We start from the raw sequence: 22,390 nt of genomic DNA on the forward strand, positions 1-22,390 counted from the left end.
CGTGTTAGCATTCTGGTCATTTCTGAAGGAATGAGCAGTTTAGCACAACAGATGGTGTATTGATTAAGAGGCTGGTCTTACTGAAATCAAGCGTTTGCGGCCACGTTTGTACTGCACACAACAAACCAGAGGTATTTGTACAAGACAAAAGAAAAAAAAATTGACACACATTTTACTTTTATAGCATTCACTTTGGTTTAGCTTTTCAAACATTGCTGGTATATCAAATACAAAGCCGAGAAAAGGTGCTAACGACGTCGTTTTTATTAGAAGTGACTTGTGAGAGTAGCGCTTTCTCAGACAAAAACATGCGGTACTGATAGGGCTTGTGCTGCCAAGTGTTTTGTCAAGCACTGTTTGAAAAATGGCGGAAGTTTTATTTCTCTTTTCTAATCTTGAGCAAACCTTACTTATGTTTTTTTCTGTAAGCAGCATTGGTTAGTGCACAAGATCAAAGTTTTTCAGTGTTTTACGTTTCTGTTTTTAATTTGCACTAACTAAGATGAAAAACTGCAAGCAACATTTTTTCTTACTGTATTTATCTATGCATGCATGCATGCATGTTGGTAGCACAAAAAGATGCATGACCTAGCATTTTGATCGGCTCTTAAAGGCACAATGCATAATTTAAACAAAGAGGTTTTCCCACCACCAAAAGTCACAAGTAACACAAAGTAAACCTCACTCTCACACTCAGATTAACTGACAGGTCTTTTAATACAGTGACAACACGTCTAAGTTAATGTTTCACGATGCCATTAAGCTGTAACATTTCTAAACACGAGTAAAATGAGCCTATATTTTCAATTATAATCACAAGTGTTGAGTTGCCCTATTTACTTTTCATTCATGTATGTGAATATACATCAAATTTGTGTGATTTATGTGATCATAAACTACAGATTGGGCCTTAAATTCACCCAAACTGATATAGACTTAAGTTGCTTGATGCTACTTCAGGAATATTCTTATCACGAGAGGTGTCAAAAGCCCACACATTGTTGTCTTTTTTTTAAATTATTTTTGTCATTTTATTTGACCTTGTGACCCACTACAGTACTTGCAGACCTTTTCTGATGTACCTTGGCCCACTGGTCACACTATCTTGGCTACATTTTCACAGGAAAAATGGAGGAAATAGATTATGGCAAAAGCGGTAACCAATCAGTATCACTCCACTTTGATTCAGAGTGACACTCAATTTGCATCTTAACCAAATTAGCCAGTGTTAGCAGCAATAATTCAAATGGAGTGTCAAGTAGATGACCAATTGTAAACAATTGATGGTGGGCCGCAAAACAAGTCATTTCTCTCATTCTCTCTCCTTATCCTCCTCACTTCCTTGCTATGGGAAAATATCAGAATGAATTTACAACTCCAGAAGGGTTTCATTACAAAATCTTATATATGTATGTACACGTTGAAAATGAAGATTCTCTAAAATGAATCAGCAATATGTTGAAAAACACTGACTCTGTCTCTGTCATAAAATTTCACTAGTAACCTAAATATTCTCAACTGTCATAAGACCATATGGAGAATGGCGTCCATGCTTAAATCTCATTTTGGGACAGAACTCATCATTTATCACATTCATTTTAGCGCACAATTGTGCACAATGTAATGCAGTTGGGGATAGAAAAATGCCAGACACTGTGATATGGGCAAATTAAGCTTCCTATTCAGCAGCACAGGCATGTTCAGGGCAGAAAAATTCTCTCGCCACACCTGTTTGTCCACAGCTGTAATTACTGCACTGGGGTTTCTCTCCACCATAGTTGACCATTGTGAGACAGTAAGGACATTTCAATCTGTCCACAACCCAACATACGGTGGGGCACATGGGGTGGTGGGGGTTAAACTGAAGGGAAGAATGTGTCATCTTAGGTAAACCGCCCAAAACGCTCAGTTTCACTGGGCTGTGAAAGCGCAGTTGCATGTAACCGACCCCTGACAATACTAGCATCTGTTAAGCATTTATTCCTCTCCAACTTACATGATTAGTGAAGAGGTTTGGGATGAGATGATTTAGAGAGCGGATACGGGATATGATTAGGAGGAGGAGTACAAATTGGTGAAAAAATATAAATAAATCAAGCAGAAATCACGACGAGTTACAGACTGTAGTGTGCCTTTCATGTTGGAGGAGCAGCTTCCTGTGTGGGCCTCTCTCTGCAGACTCAGCCCCGGCAGCAGACTCAGTTCTACCTCTATCCAGGCTGCGATGCTAATGAGCGTGGCGACACTCCTCCCTAACGCTGCATTGGGAGTCTCAGCCAGAGTGTACCCTTAGCCACGCGCTAACCACTTGTCCCTCCCTGTTACCAACCATGCTGTTTGTCCCATTCAGCTTGTTAGCTTAATGCCCTGTCGGGCTTGTCCTGCCTGCCGAAATGCTACGCAGATTGATGAACACCGATACAGATGAAAATGGCTACTTATAAAGCCTTGTTGGACTGTTCTTGCTCTAACCCTTCGTTGTCTTCCTCTCTCCATTTGGAGATGAATACACTGGTGGTGAATTCCATAGGGGGGGATAAGGGAGCTTCACTCAAGGCTGCCACTTGAAACAAAAAAGGCTTAGAAAAAAGACCCCAGGGCACTAGCCGAACAAAGTACTAATGCCATTTACTCCAATGAGCCAGTATCTCTGCAGCATACTATCAGTCCTGAAGGAAAGTAGGAAAACACCCGTAATTAATGATCTTCAACTGCTATAGCCGCTACTGCAACAGCTACACACACACACACACACACACACACATAAACACACACTTGTTCTTGCAGACAACACTAAGCTTACAGCGAGAAAAGCAAATAACCCTCTATTAACCGTGCATAATGAGCACCATAGTGTTCTCACAGTTGCACATATCCTTGTAGCTAAGACCTGCTCTCTCAGATCACTTGGCCCAAAGCATGAACTAAAATCGGTCATTACTACATAATTTCCTGTTTGTTTAGTTTTCATGAAAGCTGCTTGATACTCCACTGACAGTAACTACTCATAGTACATTCAGAAAAGATATCTAAGAATGGATAATGAGACATTAATGCACTGGGATTTGGGGTTGCATAAAGTGAGATGTCAACGCGCTGACAGGTTTGCGATAAAAGATGTCCTGGTAGAGGGGATATGGGTGGCAAACAAAGCTTTGAATACATCATAGCAGGCCAGACACAGCTGGTTATATCCCTTAACAGCTCAACTACATTCCAAAAAAGTTAATTATGTGGACTAAGAATCTGTCTGGAAATGTTATGGTGTAATGAAAATGTCTTTTAATTTTCCAGTAAGTGCACCAAACATATACCTGTTACTGGGTCAATAAGAATGTACAGTAGGTTAATAACGTTTTCTTGTTTTGCTTTAATTTCATATATTCTCCAGTAGTGGAGAAAGCAAGGATGCACATAATTGCTACTATTTTGCTGAGGCTTAACCCTGACATTTATGGATTTGCAACATTTGCGCCTTGTGAATTTACTAAATCAACAAAAGTTTTACTTCACACACAGTATTGTATAATGCTCTATACTGGTTTCAAACCAATCCTCAATGGTAGAAGAAGTATTCCGATCCTTTACAAAAATAAACGCACAATGCACAAAGCACAACACAAAATGCTTTGCTACAAGTAAAAGTCGTTGTTGTAATCATACTTAAAGGTCACTCATCAAAACATTGCTCCATAGCCCCATTAGTGGTCAAAACAGGGTGCCTTTAAGCAAAAGCACAAGTATTATCAGCTAAACTGTACTTCAAATATCCAGAGTAGGAGTACTAATTATGTAGAATGGCCCCATTCAGAGTGTTAACACAAACAGTATATTATATTACTGAATTATTATTACTAATGCCTTAATGTGTGAGCAGCATTTCAATGTTTTAATTGGTTCAAACCAAGATAATTGAATTTATTTTATATATTGTTGGGTAGTTTGATTGATAACAGTGCCTCAAGTACAAAAAATTGTTCTGACGTACAGTACTTAAGTAAATGCAGTTTAGTTACTTCCCACCAGTGATAGTCCTTTACTAAAATGTGGGGGGCTGCACAGTAAATTAACCTCCAGCAGTTCCCTAAAACGTCTGCCTGTGTCATCAGAGGTATCCTTCAACATTCTTCAAAATTCTATTAAAAAGTTACATATACATGTTTATGGCCAATTAATCAATAATTGAATTTTTTAAAGCACCTTCTTCTATTCCCTGTATCTCTCCAGAGCAAAAGTACAAGATGTTACATGAGTGAGTGGTCATATACATTGAGTAGCAGAGCAGAGGTCGTTTGAGAGCAATGAGCTGAAAAATACAATACTGCTAGTTGCACACTTGGATGTTAATTAGCTACTTTTTCTGATCTTTTTTTTCCCTGCTGGTTGAGGAATTGGCATTGGCATAAGAAGCACATCTGCCACTCACACTGATGTGAGTGCAAAACAGTGCAGGGAAAATCAATGCTACTTAAAATACTGAGTGAATTTTTACAGTCAAACTAATGTAGAGTAATTCTGAAATCACTTGTTTTTTGCTCTACAAGCACTTGTGATTAAATGGCGTTGTTGCAAATGTTGAGCAAATGTTGTTTTGAACCTGTGGGTTAAGATTTTTGAAATTTGCATAAATGTGCATCTCAGGCTGTAGTGTCACTCCCCCGCACTTCCCCACCCACCCAACCATCTGCAGGCACACACACACTCCAATTAACACACATGTAGCTTCCTGATACCTAAGCTTTTTTTTTTAAAAAGGAAGCGGAGGAGCTGCAGGCTAGGAGCAGGAGTCTCAGATGTGCTTCTCTTTTTTCATTCATTATCTCATTTCCATAATAGTGACATCATTTCCCCCTCTGCAGAAACACAACAGGGAGAGAAAAGGTAGGTGAGGGGAGGAGAATAAGAGACTGCCTCTGCACATACAATTGTCCTTGTTAGACTGTTAGTTTAGTGCTCTCTCTTCATCTTTAGTCTGTACATGCATGTGTGTGTATGTTAAGTTGTGTTTGAGTGTGCATTATGTCCTTGTGTGTTGAATGAGCAGCTCCCAATGGAGTGTCTAGCCTTCCTTGGCCTCAGTTTTGGGAGATGGAGACAGCTTTATCCACTACCGCCGATGGAGATTAAATTGGATTTGGCTAAAAGCAGCCTTGTCACCACGGTTCTGGAGTGCCTGAGTGGCAGAGGGGGTTCTTGGCAATGGTAGAGACTCTAAATTTGACAAACAAATGAATGTGAAAAAAACTCCAACAGCTGGGGCTCGTTGTCGCTGTGGGCTTAATGTCCTCAGACCAACCCCTCAGGACCACTAACCATATCCTGCTAGTTTTCTGGCTCTGTGATCACCTTCTCAGAATGTGAGAGCCAGATAGTGAGAAACAGGACAGAGTGAGAAACAGAAGGAGAAAAACATCTGCAATATGCATACAATAACAGTTTACAAAAAAATTGTTTTGTTATCACACCAAACTCGAATATGAATTATGTGCCAGGACCACTGGAAATAAACTTCTAGTTGGTTATAAAGGGACTGTGGGGGGAAAAAGTCAATTCATAAAACTGCACAATGCCAACGAAACACAGTCATATTAGATGTTGCCAATATCCCCCAAAATTATGAGTTTTGAAAAAATATTCAAAAACTGGTCACCCACCGCCTATTGTTAATTAATACCACCTTCACATACGATTTCTGCTTTTGATGAGTGATAATGAACACACATTTAACCCGTGTTTGATCAATTCAAACAGACTTGTCCCAGGTCAGCACTGTTAACATAAGGCACAAAAATTTCATACACATTACTGCTTGATTAAAGAATTATAACTGATCTAGTAGAGATAAAAGCTGTCGAACGTCAAAATGGTTACTGCATGAGAGTCACTGCAGCACACACACGCACACTTCACCAAACACGGAAATATTTATTTGTAACATGCTAAAACATAGTGCAACATAACAGTAGCCCAAGTACAGAGGAATCATGTAACAAAAAGCAAATTGGCTCAGTAATGTCACTTACACAGCAATATTTATCTAAAGTTAGCTAACATTAGCTAACATAAGCCTACCATGACCATAAGCTACTGGTCATAACAGACCAAGTAAGGCTGTAGAGCCACAGCCGTTGAGTTAAAATACGCTAAGACATGTTGTATTGCTTATGAATTTAACTTTATATTTGTAAGAAGAATATCATTATATTTCTTTATTCAAAGTTATTGTTTTGATGCAACAACATACACTGTTCTATTATGTTCAATTATCAGCAATAATAGATTTTTTGGCTACTTGGGGGCAGTGGAACAAGCTTTAAACACAACAATGACATTATCATCTTAAAAAGTTGTTATGGCAAACGTGATAGCAACTGTCCTTTAAGCTCTGTTTTGGTCTCCACCAACTACTGAGGGATATATCAATTTTTAGCTGCTAAATGCTCCACTATGTTCACCAGCTCGTAGCTAACTTTGTCTGTTTGTTGTTTGGTGCTTGGAAGAAGTGTACAGTGGGTTTATCAGAACTTTTTCGATGAAATTAGCTGCCAGCTGGTGCTGGAAACAAGGTTGATGAGAGCGGAGGGACTCAACCAAATCAGTAAAGTTGCGGGTCATAAAACCAAAATAATGTGCTGTAAGACTAAAATGCTCCGTAGAGTCTGTCACTATGAGTGACTCCTTTCACATTACACGTAGTAATTTGATCCATTGTTAATATAAAAATATTGACGAGTGCAGCTTTCCAAGTAGCATAATGTATGACCCAACCAAAATCTACTATAATAATGATGGTAATGCTATAGTAAATCTATAGTGACCATATAGTAGATATTATAGAACTAGATTGATATCATCTGCCCCCTTTGATGCCACAGCCGAGCAGACCCACCTATAATAAATTTGAACTTGACTCATGTTATGGTTAAACGCAGTAGTGGCCGTGGCCTCTCGGGTGATGCAGAACACTGGCATCAGTTCTATCAGTGTGAATTCAATGGATTTTAACTTTGAGAATAGTAGTGGACCATATTTACCCAAAGGCCTCACACAATGAATTCTGCTATTTTCTAAGCCTTCCCCCATGCCTTACACTTTAGAAAGTGTAAGCTTACACTCCACCCGACAATTCCTGCTGTATAATTGAGAAGAAACTCATCTATGGGGTGATCCATGTGTGTGAGGCCTTGAAATGGTTTGCCGGCAGCACATGCATATTATTACATCAGGGGTTGTCAGAGTGTATTGATGACACACTGTAATGCACTCGCATGCACTCCTCGGCTCCTACGTGGTTATTGTAAATGAGACTCTGTATAGATCCGGCTTCGCACTATCAGCACAGATCATCTATCACACAGTGTGTACTGAGGACTGAAAAACACAGACATTCATACGGTGCAGAGACTACAGCATCACAGAAAACACGACAAGTCTGTCCAGCTCAGCAGAAAAAAAAGACATTCAGTCATTATTAAAATCAAGAGAGACATGTTATGTGGTCTTTATGTGGCACAAGGGGACAGACTGAGGCTTACTGTCATACATCGGGTGCTTGAGTTGAGATAGCTCATTATGGAACACATGGAACACCATAAGAGCACAAAACAAGCCGTGCACAGCTGTGGCTCTCAGACGTGCTATTTATAGAAAACAGACACAATCATACTAAAGACATACCCATGAACACACACGTTGACACACACCTTGTTACTCTAAAATTAGGCCAGTGTGAACCTGCCAAAGCCCTGCTGAGATGGAAAGAGAGAAAAGAGAGATGACTGTGGAGGGTGAAGGTGGGGAGATTTAGAAGACAGATTCATCTTTGCTCTCACATTTCAGCACTCCACAGCAGGGGTTATGGAGCTTGACTGCATACAGCTGCATCCATTATGTTCATGCAAGCTTTATGTCATGAAAACCATCTTGAGGAAATGACACAAACTAGCCTGGTTTCATCTGATGAATTACTTAAAGCCGATTAGTAGATAATTAGTTTTTACTCCAAATCAAACGTGTGAAGTTAACAGTACAGAATATCAGGGAAAACGCTGTGAGATGCACTTTTGTGTTTGGCTTGAAGCAGTGCTGTGATGGTACTGTCTCTGTCCATGGTGCTGAAGCATACAGCCGGTGTTATTTTAGCCATGCAGGGAGATCCCACTGCAAAAACACAGCTATGCCTGCTGCCTACACGCAATGTAAGCATCTAACCAAACCAAACACACGGACGTTACTAATGTAACACTGAAGGTTTATTCTATCTCAACACATGCATTCATTTAACTCAATGCATTAAATCCACCATCTTGGATTTACTGTCCCTGTGTTCCTTCAAATGTAACACCAGCACTTTGGGCATTTAACCTTACAAAATTGAATTCCCAACATTTTTGATATGAGATCTGCTATAAGTAGTTGTACTGCAATACAAGATTCCAAGTAGTGCTGAATCAATTAAACATTTGCCGTTTCCATCTTCTCAAATGTGAATATTTGGTGATTTTCTTGGTCTTCTATGGTAGTAAATTGTTTGAACTGTTGGTCAGACAAAACGGGCAATTTGAAGACATCAACATGGAATCTGTTAAAGTACCAAGGGGATTTTTCACTTTTTTCTAACATTTTAAGGACTAAATAATTAATTTATTAATATAATTTTTTTTCGCAGATTAATGGATAAAGAAAATAATTGTTAGTTGCATAGCCCATTTGAGCATCTTGATGGTAAACCTGAAGCCACCTGATTTTAACCTCCCTATATTCATGTACACGCTTCATCAGATATCGTAAGATGCTTGAGAGTTTGCTGGCATGCATATGACTTTTCAGCACTGCAAGGACACACAAAAGTGTTTGAAAGACATTTTCTCTACGACTAAAAAGGAATAATCATACTTGTATAGAATATTATTCAGTTCAACCACCAGCATTGCAAAAGAAGCGAGAGAAAATGTTCCACTTTTTTACATTTAGATAGAGAAATAGACCTTTTTCACAGCTGACATTTTGACTTATCTTAAAAGCACCTCACCTTATTTTTATTAATTACACCTGTGCTTTTGCTGCTATGACATGTCAAATTGTCTTGTGTGAAAAAGATCTATAGTAGCTTTAAGCTTTTCTTCCATAATATGATGTAGTGATATTTAGAAAATTTCAACATCTTTAAGTATAATATATTATATATTTAAAACATTCACAGGCTTCTCTGCAAAATGAAATAGCATCTTATTTTAAGAGCTGTGTTTAATTAGATTAAATATAATATAATCAAATATTGTGCAAGAAAAAAAAGTATACAACTACAAAGACTTCTGTGTATCTGCGAAGTTTGCCTTAAAATGTGTTGTAAAAACAGGGAAGAGGAGGGAATGTAAAGTCTGTTTAATTGAAAATTGCTTGTTTTCTTCTGGAATGGGCAGAGATTTCAGGTGCTGTTAGCTCTTTTTGCTACTGCAAGTGATGAGCACTGCAATGTTGAATAGGGGTTTAATGAATTGTTAGAATAACATAAAACATGTAAAATCATGCAAAAATAAAAATGCTCACACACACATTACCTACTACATTTTGCAGTGGAAATAGAAAGCTTGAGCAGTACTAAAACCTCTGTACTATCTTCTGATCTAATGCCTATGTCAACTTAAGGCGCAGGCATGTGTTATAGGCCCATTAAACTGAACATGACCAGAGATCATTGAACACGTCCTTGGTCCGTGTAAGCCAGTACAGGTTTATGAGGAATAAACTTCTAGGCATTTACGAATACATGCTGGTAAATTTAGAATCTCATTAAAGAAAGACCTCAACAGTTACGCAGCACCTGCTAGCTCATGGTATTAATAAGAAAGGTCATCAAGCTGAGGTGCGAAACTATACTTTTCCTTCCAACAATGCTACACAGTCAAACACTTAGTATCACAGCATGACAGCCAGTGTATCACAGTGTTACAGTTAAGTAAGCCTTTGTGGGTTTTTCCTATCCCATTCTACCAGTCTCTCTATTCACAGTGCCACATTGGCATAGTGGGCCTGTTGTGGCAGTTTGATTTCCCTAAACAACACTAATCGGACATCTGTAGGGAAGGATAAAGCCCAGATTGGCTGTAACCATGCAGCAGTTCTCTGTCGATAGGTCTAACTCTGGCCAACACTCACACGATTGGCTGACGCAAGGCAGCAGCTTTCTTTATGGTTGGCTAGTAGCGAGCCAGCAACAGCTCACTGAGTATAGAGTATCTGGCAACCCTCTGAAGATTGGGTGCTGCCCGCCAAGAAACTGTCTGATGATTGGCTGCGGCAACTCCAGCGTGAACTGATTGTCCTATCAATGCCCACAGTGCAGGCTGACAGTGCTGCTTGCTGGCTGGCTTTGCAATATAGAGCTATCCATAACACCTCCAGGGGGCATATGTCCATGTCTTTGAGTGTGTATGAGTGTGTGTGACTGTTTACCATCCATAACTTTTCCATTGGGGAGGTGTGCGTCTAAGCCCTGCCAGCAGGCTCTAACACCTCATTATTCTAAGCCAGGCAGGAAATGGGTTTTAGAGATCTCTCACTGAGCTATGCTCTTGGAAGCAGGGGCTACCGGTCTCCCAATATCAGCAGCACAAGTTAGCCACACTGCGGCACTTCACCAAAAATCAAAACCAATTGACTAGGCACGTACTGTAATATCACCAAACACAAACTGTTACAGTCTTGTGCAAATTAATTTGGGTCTGAGGGTTTTTGAGATTTAATGAATTTGAATTTTTCCACTGAGTCTTGTTAACTGAAGGGTGCTTATTCCATGTGATGTTAAATACAGCTCAGCGAAATGATGAAGATGAAAAATAGCAGCGCCTAAAGCCTCATTAGGGGATTTTCTACATTTGGGAGAAAAAACTTAAGTAAGTTAGCTCATATGCACTGACTGGGACATTTAAAGAAGGAGATAAAAGAGGCGGCAGAGGAGAAGAAGATTAAGAGACAGAAGAAAAAGAAAAACTATATATTAACCAAAATGAAAAAAAAAACACTGTCTACAGTGTGAGATTTTTCTTCTTGAACTGAAAACTGTTTACATGTTGTTTTGTCCTCGCATATTTTGTCACATACAGTATTCTAGACATTCACATCAAAATAAAAATGTAACAAAATGTTCAAAAAACATGGTAGATCAAAATTACTAAAGTCATTCTTGAAAGATCAGTTAGACAAGAGCATAAGCAAGCTGATTTCACATGACTAAATGCGGGTGGCAATAATAACTCATGACTGGAGGAGCCACCCCATTAAAGCACACAAGTGTATCATGGTATAAGATATTACAGATCTCCTGATCTCATATTCAAAGAATGCCTATCATACTGTGCTCATGTTTCCCCATGACCTCCAGTACTTTGCTCACCACATAACGTGCCAAAAATGTCAAAAAGTAAACCAGAAGGTGGTTAAAAACATCCTCATGAAACTGGCCAGACAGATAGGACCCCTGCACTGTGTAATTTGATACAATAAGCTGTACACGAACAGTGTCCACCTTAAACTACATTTGCACCACCCATTAGCCTGGGTGTGACTAAACAGCAAAACACTACATATAATCACAGTTAAGCCAGTACAACCCTACAGTTTTGCACCTAGAGACAGGACTTACATATGGTATTGTCATGGTATTTACAATTCCAAATTCTTCACAGCACACAAGGCAGTTTACTCAAAAATCATCTGATTGCTGATGTGCAGCAGTATTTGCCTTATTAACAAGAGTAAATTTCTATAGCCATGCTAGCGGCTCTGTGAGGCTGTATTCAGGCACGGTGGTGCCTTGAGATACATTCTAACATTAGCATGCTAACATGCTCTCAAGGACAATGCTGATGTTTAGTAGGTATAATGTTTACCATGCTTATCATCTTAGTTTAGTGTGTTAGCATGCTAACATCTGCTAATTAGCACCACAAAGTACAGCTGAGGCTGATGGGCATGTCATTAGCTTAGCTGGTATTTGATCATAAAACAAAGTATGATGGACCAATTACATTATGATGTGATTTTGACACTAGATGAAACATTAAGAGATCACCAAAGTGATCTCAAAGCAAATAAGAGACAATGGGAATATGAAAAGACAGAATGATGAGGATCACTCAAATCATTTCTAAATCTCATGTATTTTCCCCACTTATATTCATCAGCTTTAGGATATTTACACAAAAAGCATACCTTTATTTAGTATATTATATATTGAGCACAATGTACTAATATCTTATAACATTAAAGTTTCAATGCTGATGTCTACAGGACATACAGGAATAATGACCAAAAATCAAGCTTTTCTGTCGATGGAAGATGTGCTTCTTCAAACTAAGGTTGCGAGGAACAAGTTTTTTTTAATTTTAGATTATTTTATAAGTCTTCTACAAGTTCAAATAATAATATAATCTACAATGAAATGCTAACAGAAAGGGTTTATATCAGTGGCTGTAGCCTGGAGGAAGAGAAATGGGCTTGCAACCACTTCTCTAACATTAGTTCTAGGGGAAACGGGTAAAGTGGATGAGTCGCACTCTTCCCTCCTTTAACACCATTTTTGAGGTGCCGTTGAGCAAGGCATATATTGGGTTAGTGGCAACCAATTAAATGACTGGACTGGGTGGGATGCTTAAGTATGTTGACGTGGAGTTTTGTGAATTTAAAGTGAGTTTTTTTTCTCTGTATATCCCAATAATATCCCTAAATATCCCAATATCTAAATAAGTTGATGGTAAAAAAAAACCAAAAACAAAAAACACAAGTTGGAATAATATACTATCTCTTCAAGTGGACCCTTTTGACCAGACAAGCAACAAACCCTGACAGAAAAAAAAAAAGTTTTAAAGTTGTCTTGTTTACGACATCTTCTTTTTACCCTCACTGCTATTCCTCTCAGCACAAAGATCTTTTATAGTATCATTTTCAAATCCGCCTCATAAAGCACTTGACACCTCATCTATCAAACACAATTATTCCTTGAATGGACTGTGCAACTAGATTGTGGCTTAATCAATTGCTTTACTATAATAACACACCTGATTTAATTTACTATTAGCATGACTTTTACAAGTCTGGTAATTCACACCAATTAAGACAATTTTCATATTCAATATATTTGTTCCTGTTTGTCTGAATGTCAATTAGTATAAACAAGATACCTTCTCAGATTGACTCCAGTATAAAGAACAAATACAGAGAAAAAAGAGACAAAGGGAGACAGGCAGAGAGCTACTTTTAGAAAGTCTTCAAAGGTATTGTCTGAGAAAAAACAAATAAATCCATTACTGTGAATTACTAACTCTATAAAAAACAACTTGTTACCCGTAGACATTCAAGTAGATGAGAAATTAGTTAGCTAGTGAGGAAATATCAGAAGAAACATGTGACTTATTTAAAGACTATGCATAATGAGTTGGATCACAGGGGATGCTCGACATGAATGTAGTGTACAAAACAGTTAATTGCTATTTTGACATTCAGTCATATGCAGGGCAAAAGGCGAGTGACGGGAGAGTTAAGTAGGGCATCTGTGTCTGGTAGGACAACCGACTGTAGGAGGAGAAGGAGCTAGAGTGAGTAAGAGGCAGCAGAGCAGGCTAATGTGTTTCATTTCACAGGGTGGTTATCATGGCAGCGGACTTCCTGGCACACACTCCCACTGAACACCAGTGCAGCGATCCTAAATGTTAAGCACATTGTTTAATAGTCCATTACGTAAATTGATATTGCTCATTGACTGTTGTCCTTGGCTGCCCACGTAGTGTCAGAGAAAAAGACAGAGATGTGCTCTAGCGCAGTGGAGGGCTAAGAGGGTATGCCATCACTGTTGTTTGGTGTTCAGAAACAATGTGCCAAAACTTCCCATCTGCTCCGCTTCCTCCCACCACACAAATCCACCTCCTAATACTGTTAAAGTATTAGTATAGTATAAAGAAATGAGAATCATATTCAAAATCTTGTGTAGGGCTATGTAAGCATATGGTCAAAGTGCTTGAGCCCTGCTACAATGTGCCTTCATGTGTGCTTTTTAGTCAGTCTGTTGTGCCTGCCCTGTATAAAACAACGCAAGCTGCAGCTGTTCAGGAATTATCAGCAGGTCAGAGTCTTACGATGAAGCATTACTGACATTTGTTATTTATTTGTTATTGACAATATGCCAGTATTTGAGTGCCTTAACTGTTACAGTAAGTATAACGGCCAATGAGCCACTGCTGAATGTTTACATTTTTCAAAATAAATGACAAAAATACTATTTTCAATTTTTGTTTTGTTTCCCTTTTGTGCACCATTACACCCCTACTATATATCATAATTTGCGCCTATTTTTTACTATGTGGTTTAAATTCACGTGAACAGTGCTACCCCTACATTCAGAAATGGGTTGAATTACAGTCATAAAGCACAATCTAAATGCTGTTACCTGCTGATTTTGAAATGTGGTTGAAAGGAGCAAGATCAGAGTTGAGGTTTAAGTCCATTGAACCCATCAAAAAGAGAAGTGTAGAAGGAGAAAGGGAAAAGAATGAAAAATAAAGCTAAATACGGTATTGGGAAAGTCTTCCACTATACTTTTACTCTGACAACTGATGATTTTCTAAAGCCTCTCCTCTGCTTAACAAAGTGCAGATGTTTGGAGAGAAATAAAAAAATCTTTTTTTTGTGGGTAGCCACAGACTGACATCCAATTGAATAAGATCTACTTTCCCCTGAAGTTGGAGAGGCATTAGGAATAAAGCTCAACCGAATGGATGGGTCATACATCATTGAGCATTACTCGTGCTGTGCTGTGTCTCTAAAACACAAATTGGATTACCTGTGCACCCACGCGGATCACCCGAATTGGACAAGCACAGACATACAGGCAACACACATATATATACACACACACACACACACACAGGGGCACATATACCCATGCATGTGCAAAATGCATGATGCAAACATTGTAAAATTTACAAATCCATAGGGTTTTATTGTGGTTGCACTAAAGGGAGTTCATACAGTACACACAGCACCTGCAGTCTATCTCTCTTTAAGACACACACACACACACACAGTGCGATCTCTGTTCCCGGATAATAAATGCCACATTATTGTGATGTACAGCGGAGGACCACATCATATAAAGGTTGCCGTGATGGAATCTCTGTTTGAAGCTGCCGGCCTTGACATGCGAAATCAGATCCTAAAACTGTTTATGGCGCTATGAAGCCAGACAGCATCCCTCTTCTCTTGTAAACAATCCACTGGAAGCTGATGATTTATTAGCGAGGCATCCAATAAATCTGAATACTCATCTCTCTAAACAACCCATTTCTGGATTTAGAGTTTTTAGAAGGCTGTTTTTTGTTCATCACTGTCTGGAGGCCAAGGCCCGGTCTTTCCAGCTGAGATCATCACTGATGCAGCAGCAGCGCTTCAATAATGAATCCAGGACTTTACAGCCAGTCACTAATTGAGCCATTATTATTATTTGAAGCAACACATTTTAAATGGAGCCGCACAACAATTGGTCACATCCAGCGTAAACTACAAAGCTCTTTGTGGAATCTAAAGGGTTGTAAAGGCCACAGTGGCTGTTTAGTTTAATAGGAAATTAAGTTTCCGTTAAGAGATGCACTGATAGTATCTGTAGCACTGCAGTTGTTAGTGATGAAGCTATTAAGTGCTCATACTTGGATCAAAAAGCAAGTTTGCTCTGATACCAATAGTGAAATAAGTTGCTCTATGACATAATAAAATTATATTTTCTAGAAAAAAAACACAGCAGTGTGGGAGAATCACAGCACGGCAGCTCCAAACCAAAGAGATTTTCAGAGTGGTGGAGCAGCTCCCTCAGCAAAGAGAAATCAAATAATAATCTTGAATTTTACTTCAAAATAAAGTTGTTTTTTTTTCAAAATGCATGCAATTATTCCAGGAAATGTGGAAAAATATGGTATGAACAAGATATACAAGAAACTATAGAGCCAACAAATAATTATATGTTCACAGTATTAAAATGACTGCAGAGGACGTTTATCAGTATGGGGTTTACTTTTTTCTCTTTATTTTTCTCTGCCCAAACAATGCCATTTTCTACAACCCTTCATTATCATTATTAAAATAATTATTACTTTTTAAATTTTATGAAGGATTGTCACACAATTTTCAGTGCATATTTTGGTCAACTTAAGCACGTGTTTATGTAATTGTTCTAATTCTTCTTCTGAAAACCTCTGTAGGTTTATTTTAAATAGCATCGGTTATTTTCATTATCAATTAATCTACCGATTATTTTCTCGATCAATCGAATAAAATGTCTGAAAATAGTGAAAAATGGCCATAACCTTTTCCTAGAGCCTAAGGTGATGTCTTCAAATTCTTTGTTTTGTTGGACCATCAGTTCAAAATCAAAAAACATTCAATGTACTAGTATATATGACAAAGAAAAGGAGCAAATACTCAAATTTGAGAAGTTGGAACCAGCAAATATTTGGCTTTTTTTCTTGAAAAATTACTGAAACAATTAATCAATTATCAACAGTTGAAGATCAATTGCTGATCTACTAATTGATTAATTATTTCAGCTCCAATTTAAAACACCACATACGTACAACGAAACAACACTGCAGATTTGTTCTTTAGTACTGAAATAGTCTTTTATTTCACCTTTTTTTTTTTGGAAAATGTTTAAAAGCCACATTACCACTGCCCCTCAGTGCCTGCAAATATTTAATAGGAACATGGCATTATTTGTTTCAAATGGTTTATACTGTATGTTATTTTTGGAATAACACTTTTGGACAGGCCCAGCTCTCATGTGCGGACGCCCTGCTGGTTAAAAAGGCCATCTGAAATCTGATGCTAAACAAGCTGACAGCAGCCTGTGGTCATTGTAATCTCCTCAGAATAAGATTATCCTGTGTGGAAACAGTGGGCCAGAGTGGGCAGGGCACTCCCATCAGCTGTGTGTCTAAGACAAAGCCCATTGAACACCTACCACTAATCTCTGGACATAGACACACCCTGATAGTCTGCATAAAAACTCAGCCCCTACTGGTCAGTGAAGTCTCAGAAGCAACATCTTAAGCATCAGCACTGTCAGACAAAAATGGACCTCAGAACAACAGTTTCTCTTCTTCTGCTGCTGCTTCTGGGCCTTTGTAGCGCTCACTATGGCGATGTAAGAAATAACTCACTAAATACAGTGTAGAACAGCTAGTATGCACTGTATGTAATGAATGAAACATTTAACCATAACATCTGTGTCTATCTTTGTCCAGATCCTTGCATTAGACTAAGTTTAAATACTGTAAAATAAAGTAAAATTGTTTTTTTTCACAGTATCATGGTGCTGATAATGGTAAGTGACCAAACCTAAGTGCATCTATTTGCAGCCCTGTCTAACAAACCAAATCTATCAGATATAACACTATGTGTCATTCTGAAAACAGAGTTGTATGACTTCTCCTTTGCTTCCATTGATTAGAGACATTAGTGGTTAAGTCTGGCATGGAGGATTTTACCACGACTATTCTGAGAATCAACAATGGTGAGTATTCAATCATGATATTACAAGGAAAGTGAGGGAACATTAGTTTCTTACAATATTAGTGTAGATTTTCAATATTCAATAACAGAAACAATATGTAGTGGAACGCATTTTTGACAAACAGCAATTTTTTGCTTTGATTTTACTGATGCTCTGACAGTTAAATTAAAATGCTTTTTTCCTTCTAATAGGATCTAGAGATTTTTTGCTAGAAGGAGATGTGTTGATTCCAAAAACAAGGAATGCTATGAAGTGCTTAAATGACGCATACAGCTGTCTGTGGCCAAAGTCTGCTAATGGGAAAGTGGAAATCCCTTTCATTATAAGCCAAACCTATGGTAGGTTTTACTTTTGAAGGTACTACATTAATATAACTGGATTTTGCATATTAACATGTCTCTTTCACATACTGTATTGATGATGTTACTGATGAAGTCCTTTTATCCACAATTGTAGAGGACACAGAGAGGAATGAGATTTTAAATGCCATGAAGGACTTTAAATTAAAAACCTGCATTCGCTTCATTCCACTTGAAACTCAGAAGGTGTACTTAAGCATTGAACCAAGATATGGGTAAGTCAATAAGTAAAGCACTGCTGCATGTAAAGGGAAAAAGTACAGAAACATAAATATATATAAAATACTTATCTACACTTATGTAATGCATTGGTTCATTTGGAATAGTTTTAAAATGTATTCAAAACATATATCATAACATATATCTATTATTACTTTATTTCACTTTAACCTATCCATCTATGTGCCAGGTGGATCAGGTTTTGCACTCTTGGCAACACAATCAGTTCCAGTTTAGGCAACTGAATGTACTTAAAAGTTAGGATGCCCTCCTGTGAATCACAACTTCATTCAACTCAGCACAAAGTTTCAGTGTGTCTGCATCAACTGCCTTGATGCAGACACACTGGCATGAATGGATTACTGAACTGGCCTACTGTTTGAAGTGACTGTTGAACATTTCTTGATAAAAAGTCACAGAGCTCAGTTATAAGTAGTTTGCTCCTGCTCAGTCTTTTAATATTTAGTATCTGCAAGCCAAATTCAATCCGATATTTGTTTTTGTTGATTTGTTTCCTTCATATCACAGCTGCACAGCATACTAAGGCTACAACATTAGTGAAGCTTTTTTAAATCAGTCTGACAGCAGAACAGTTCTGCATCTCAGGCTATTCTTCTTTGGTGGTTTCCTATAATATTTTGTGTACTCTAGTTTTTAGTATATATCTGTGCAGAGGAGTGTCAGTACAAAGACACACAAAACGACTACAAAGAGATGCAAAACAATCACAAAGAGACTCAAAACGACTACAAGGAGAAGCAAAATGACTACAAAGAGACGCAAAACAACAATAAAGGGACTCAAAATGACTACAAAGAGATGCAAAATGACTACAAAGAGATGTAAAACGACTACAAAGAAGCAAATGACTGACTGTAATAATTTTGCATCTCTTTCAGTCTGGGGGTCATGCTCCTATGAAGGAGGGGTGGGGGGCCTTTTACATGTCTGTGCCCAGGGGCCCATTATCTCATAATCTGTCCATGCACACAGGTTAAAGCTGCAACATGCATCTTGCAGCATCATTCTTGCTTTTTAAATCCAGCCCTCCTTCCTTTAGTTGGTCAAAATGCTACCCAAACATTTGTCAGTCCTCTCTGTGACCTCTCTACCTTGAAACAGCAACAAGTCAGACTCGACCATCAGCTCACAACAAGAGCTTTAGAAGCAAGAACGAAACAAAAGAACAGTGAACTGCAAGTTTAGCTTCACAACAGCTGTCTTTGCCTGTTGTTCGAATGATGTATCATTGATGTATGTATGTAGTTGACAGCCTAAAAAAAAACTCCCCAAACATCATCAGAAAGCTAATTATTTAAGCATGTACACACATTTTTTTGATAAATTACATGAATTTATTACTCAAATGTCAAGTTGCATGTTGCATATTAATTATCTCTTTCACTCTCTCCACTATTAGCTGTGTCTCTTTACTGGGTCGTACTGGAGGCAAGCAGCTGCTGTCACTGCAGAAGTATGGCTGCATACAGCACGGCATCATCCAGCACGAACTGCTGCATGTGCTGGGTTTCTACCACGAACACAATCGGAGCGACCGTGACCAGTATGTCAAAATCAAGTGGGAAAACATCAATGAATGTAAGAATCTCACAGCATCATTTATGATTGATTGATTCAGAGTGATGTATTTCTTAGTCTGTTAGCTATTTATTGATTTTTTTTTTGTCACCAGATTTTGTCAACAACTTTGAAAAGTATGACACGAATAATCTCAACACTACGTATGACTACTCCTCTGTAATGCAGTATGGAAGGTAAGGTAGAACAACAACGTTACACCAAATCAAATAAGTCCATGCTGAATCTAATTCTATTCTAATGATTTCTGAATCACTCTTTGTCTCATTACCATTGTCCAAATCTGTAGAACTGCCTTTGGAAATAATGGCTTGGAAACCATCATTCCCATCCCTGACCCCTCTGTTCCCATTGGGCAGAGAGAGGGCATGTCCGACATCGACATTCTCAGGATCAACAGGCTCTACAAGTGCGGGAACATGGGGTAGTGGATTACTGCAGTTTATTTTGATAAAGACATGATACTTGACATTCATGTGACAGTATGATAATAAAATGGTTAGATTTCATTAATCTTTTGTCATTTACTTGACAGTACAATACACTATATATCAATTTTGTGTTTTATGAAAATTGCCAGATCTAAGTTTAAAGGGGAAGTCCACAAATTTTAAGTGTCAAAGAAAATTTACAAAATTATAGTTATAAACTGGAGACAAGTTTGAGAGACTTGGATGTTTACAAGGCAGGGAGGGTCAAACGAAAGCCACTTTCAATTTGCATTCTGGGAAGTGTGGACCCATGATAGGGGCTTCAAGTGAAGTTATCTTGAGCTCTGCTGCTTCAGTTTTGACCATTCTTGTTTGACATTCTGTTTTAATACTGATTCAGTCAGTCTGGAGTTATACTTTACTGTGTGTACAAATGCCAGAGAAAAAAAAGTGCTAAGGCTATGCTTGATTTTATTTCTTGAAATTTTTTGTAGCTTAAATATCGTGGTGCTCAGTTGTGACTCAGCAAATGACTACCCAAACTGTTCTTTTTGTTTCTACAGAAACAGGATAGATGACATCAACAAAGTTCTTGTATTATTCTGACCATTAGAAAACAATCCGTTTATCTTAATTTATTAGAAACAACTGTGTACGTATGCAGTAAAATCCTGTTGCAAATATAACTTTAAAAACTGTTTTATATTTGTTATTACTACATTATTTCATATTACACCATGTTACTTCCAGTATGAAAACAAAGTTGGGAAATGTTGGCAAAAGACAAAGAGATACAAAAAAGACTGAAGGGCAAATATGTGGCAATATCTTCATAATTGAGTTCATTTCCATTTCGGCTCTCAATAATTAAGTTTGGGATTTGTACACTAGTGAAGAGTAAAGTGTTTTATCAGAGTGAATCAGTACTGCAGTATATTCAGTGAACCAAACATTGCAGGGCTGCATCTCTGCAAAAAGGCATAGATATGGTAGGATACAAGATAAACCCCTCTGCTACTACTCCCTAACCCTGCAGAGATATTTTTTTTCACTTGGCCGCATCCCACATCTTGAATGTGTGTTGTTTTTTCACCCTTTGAAATCCTACGCAATGTTATTCTTCTATATTCACCCCAGTGAGAGAGAGCAGTGTTGGGTGAGAAAGGAGTGGTGGGGGAGCGTCAGGGTGAGATAAGGAAGGAAAATGCCTGGTAGAGAGAACAAATTCCTATTAAACAAATTTCCCTCCTCCCATGATGTATGAATGCACTAACAATCATGACAGCACGGCATGTGTTTCTCCAGTGTTCTGGCTTAAATGCGGCTAAAGAGGCCATGGCACAACCAGTGCTCTGAGAAAGCCTGTGAATCTGTATAGTTCAGATGGACATGGGGCCTTTAATGTTTCATAAAGTAGTTTCAGTTCATATCAATCGTTCTACGCATGAAATATTCAAAATCTACTTGTTTATTGAAATATTTAACGCTCCGGCTCTGTTCATGCTCCAAGAAGCTCTGAGAGACTTTTGGCCAGCTATAAATTAAAGTATTTCTGCAAATCCTGATTAAAATAAGATTACCAATGAGAGCCCAAGATCCCATGGCTGAAGTACAAACAGGCCACCACCGGAACACACTGTGGCTAAAAATCAATGAATGTTCAATGAAACTGGAATCTAATGAGAGTCATCTCGCTGAACTGTGAGGCAGACATAAACTGAAACACATCAAATGGAATATTTGATCTTTTTTTTTGATTGTTCACAAGTGTGCATCCTTTGGTTTTGGCATTACTGAAGCCTTATAAAACATGAACATATGAAATGGAAGCCTGATCTACACAATATTACATTACCATTTAATACTATTTAGTATTACCGACTGCTTTTTGATAACAGCTTTAAAGCATTATCTGTATTGTACTTTAAAGGCCAGTGTGTATATGACCAGCAGGGTCTCCTGTAGAATGTCTGTTCTAATGAGAGCAGGCCGAGCGGAGCCAAATGCAGTTTGATCTGTGATGTCACTGGTAATATGCTGGCAGGCCATAACCGCTGGCTGGCCGAGCGGCTCTTCCCACCACGTTATTAACACAGATCAGTGTACCTGCCTCTCTTCAAACACGATAAGCTTCAACACACAGCTCTCCTCAGTTCACTGCGTGAGTTGCTGAATACCCAGGAAACAGGAAATTAAAATGTCCTCTCTGAGTGCTACCATCTTAG

The 22,390-nt window shown here is 38.3% G+C and overlaps 2 protein-coding genes across 4 annotated transcripts in view; one reads left to right on the plus strand and one right to left on the minus strand.

The window, feature by feature from the left end:
• The window catches only part of LOC122863639 (MAM domain-containing glycosylphosphatidylinositol anchor protein 2-like), a 178,410-nt gene that overhangs the window by 122,152 nt on the left and 33,868 nt on the right, over positions 1 to 22,390 (minus strand). The window lies entirely within an intron of this gene.
• Positions 17,050 to 20,243, plus strand: LOC122863640 (low choriolytic enzyme-like). Its single transcript, XM_044170310.1, has 8 exons — positions 17,050 to 17,188; positions 17,350 to 17,368; positions 17,495 to 17,557; positions 17,749 to 17,895; positions 18,014 to 18,131; positions 19,556 to 19,734; positions 19,829 to 19,910; positions 20,024 to 20,243. Exons 1-8 carry the CDS (start codon positions 17,117 to 17,119, stop codon positions 20,160 to 20,162), a joined length of 819 nt encoding a protein of 272 aa, XP_044026245.1. The 5' UTR covers positions 17,050 to 17,116; the 3' UTR covers positions 20,163 to 20,243.

This window comes from Siniperca chuatsi, linkage group LG16 (assembly GCF_020085105.1).
Source record: "Siniperca chuatsi isolate FFG_IHB_CAS linkage group LG16, ASM2008510v1, whole genome shotgun sequence".
In the NCBI taxonomy this organism is placed as follows: domain Eukaryota; kingdom Metazoa; phylum Chordata; class Actinopteri; order Centrarchiformes; family Sinipercidae; genus Siniperca; species Siniperca chuatsi.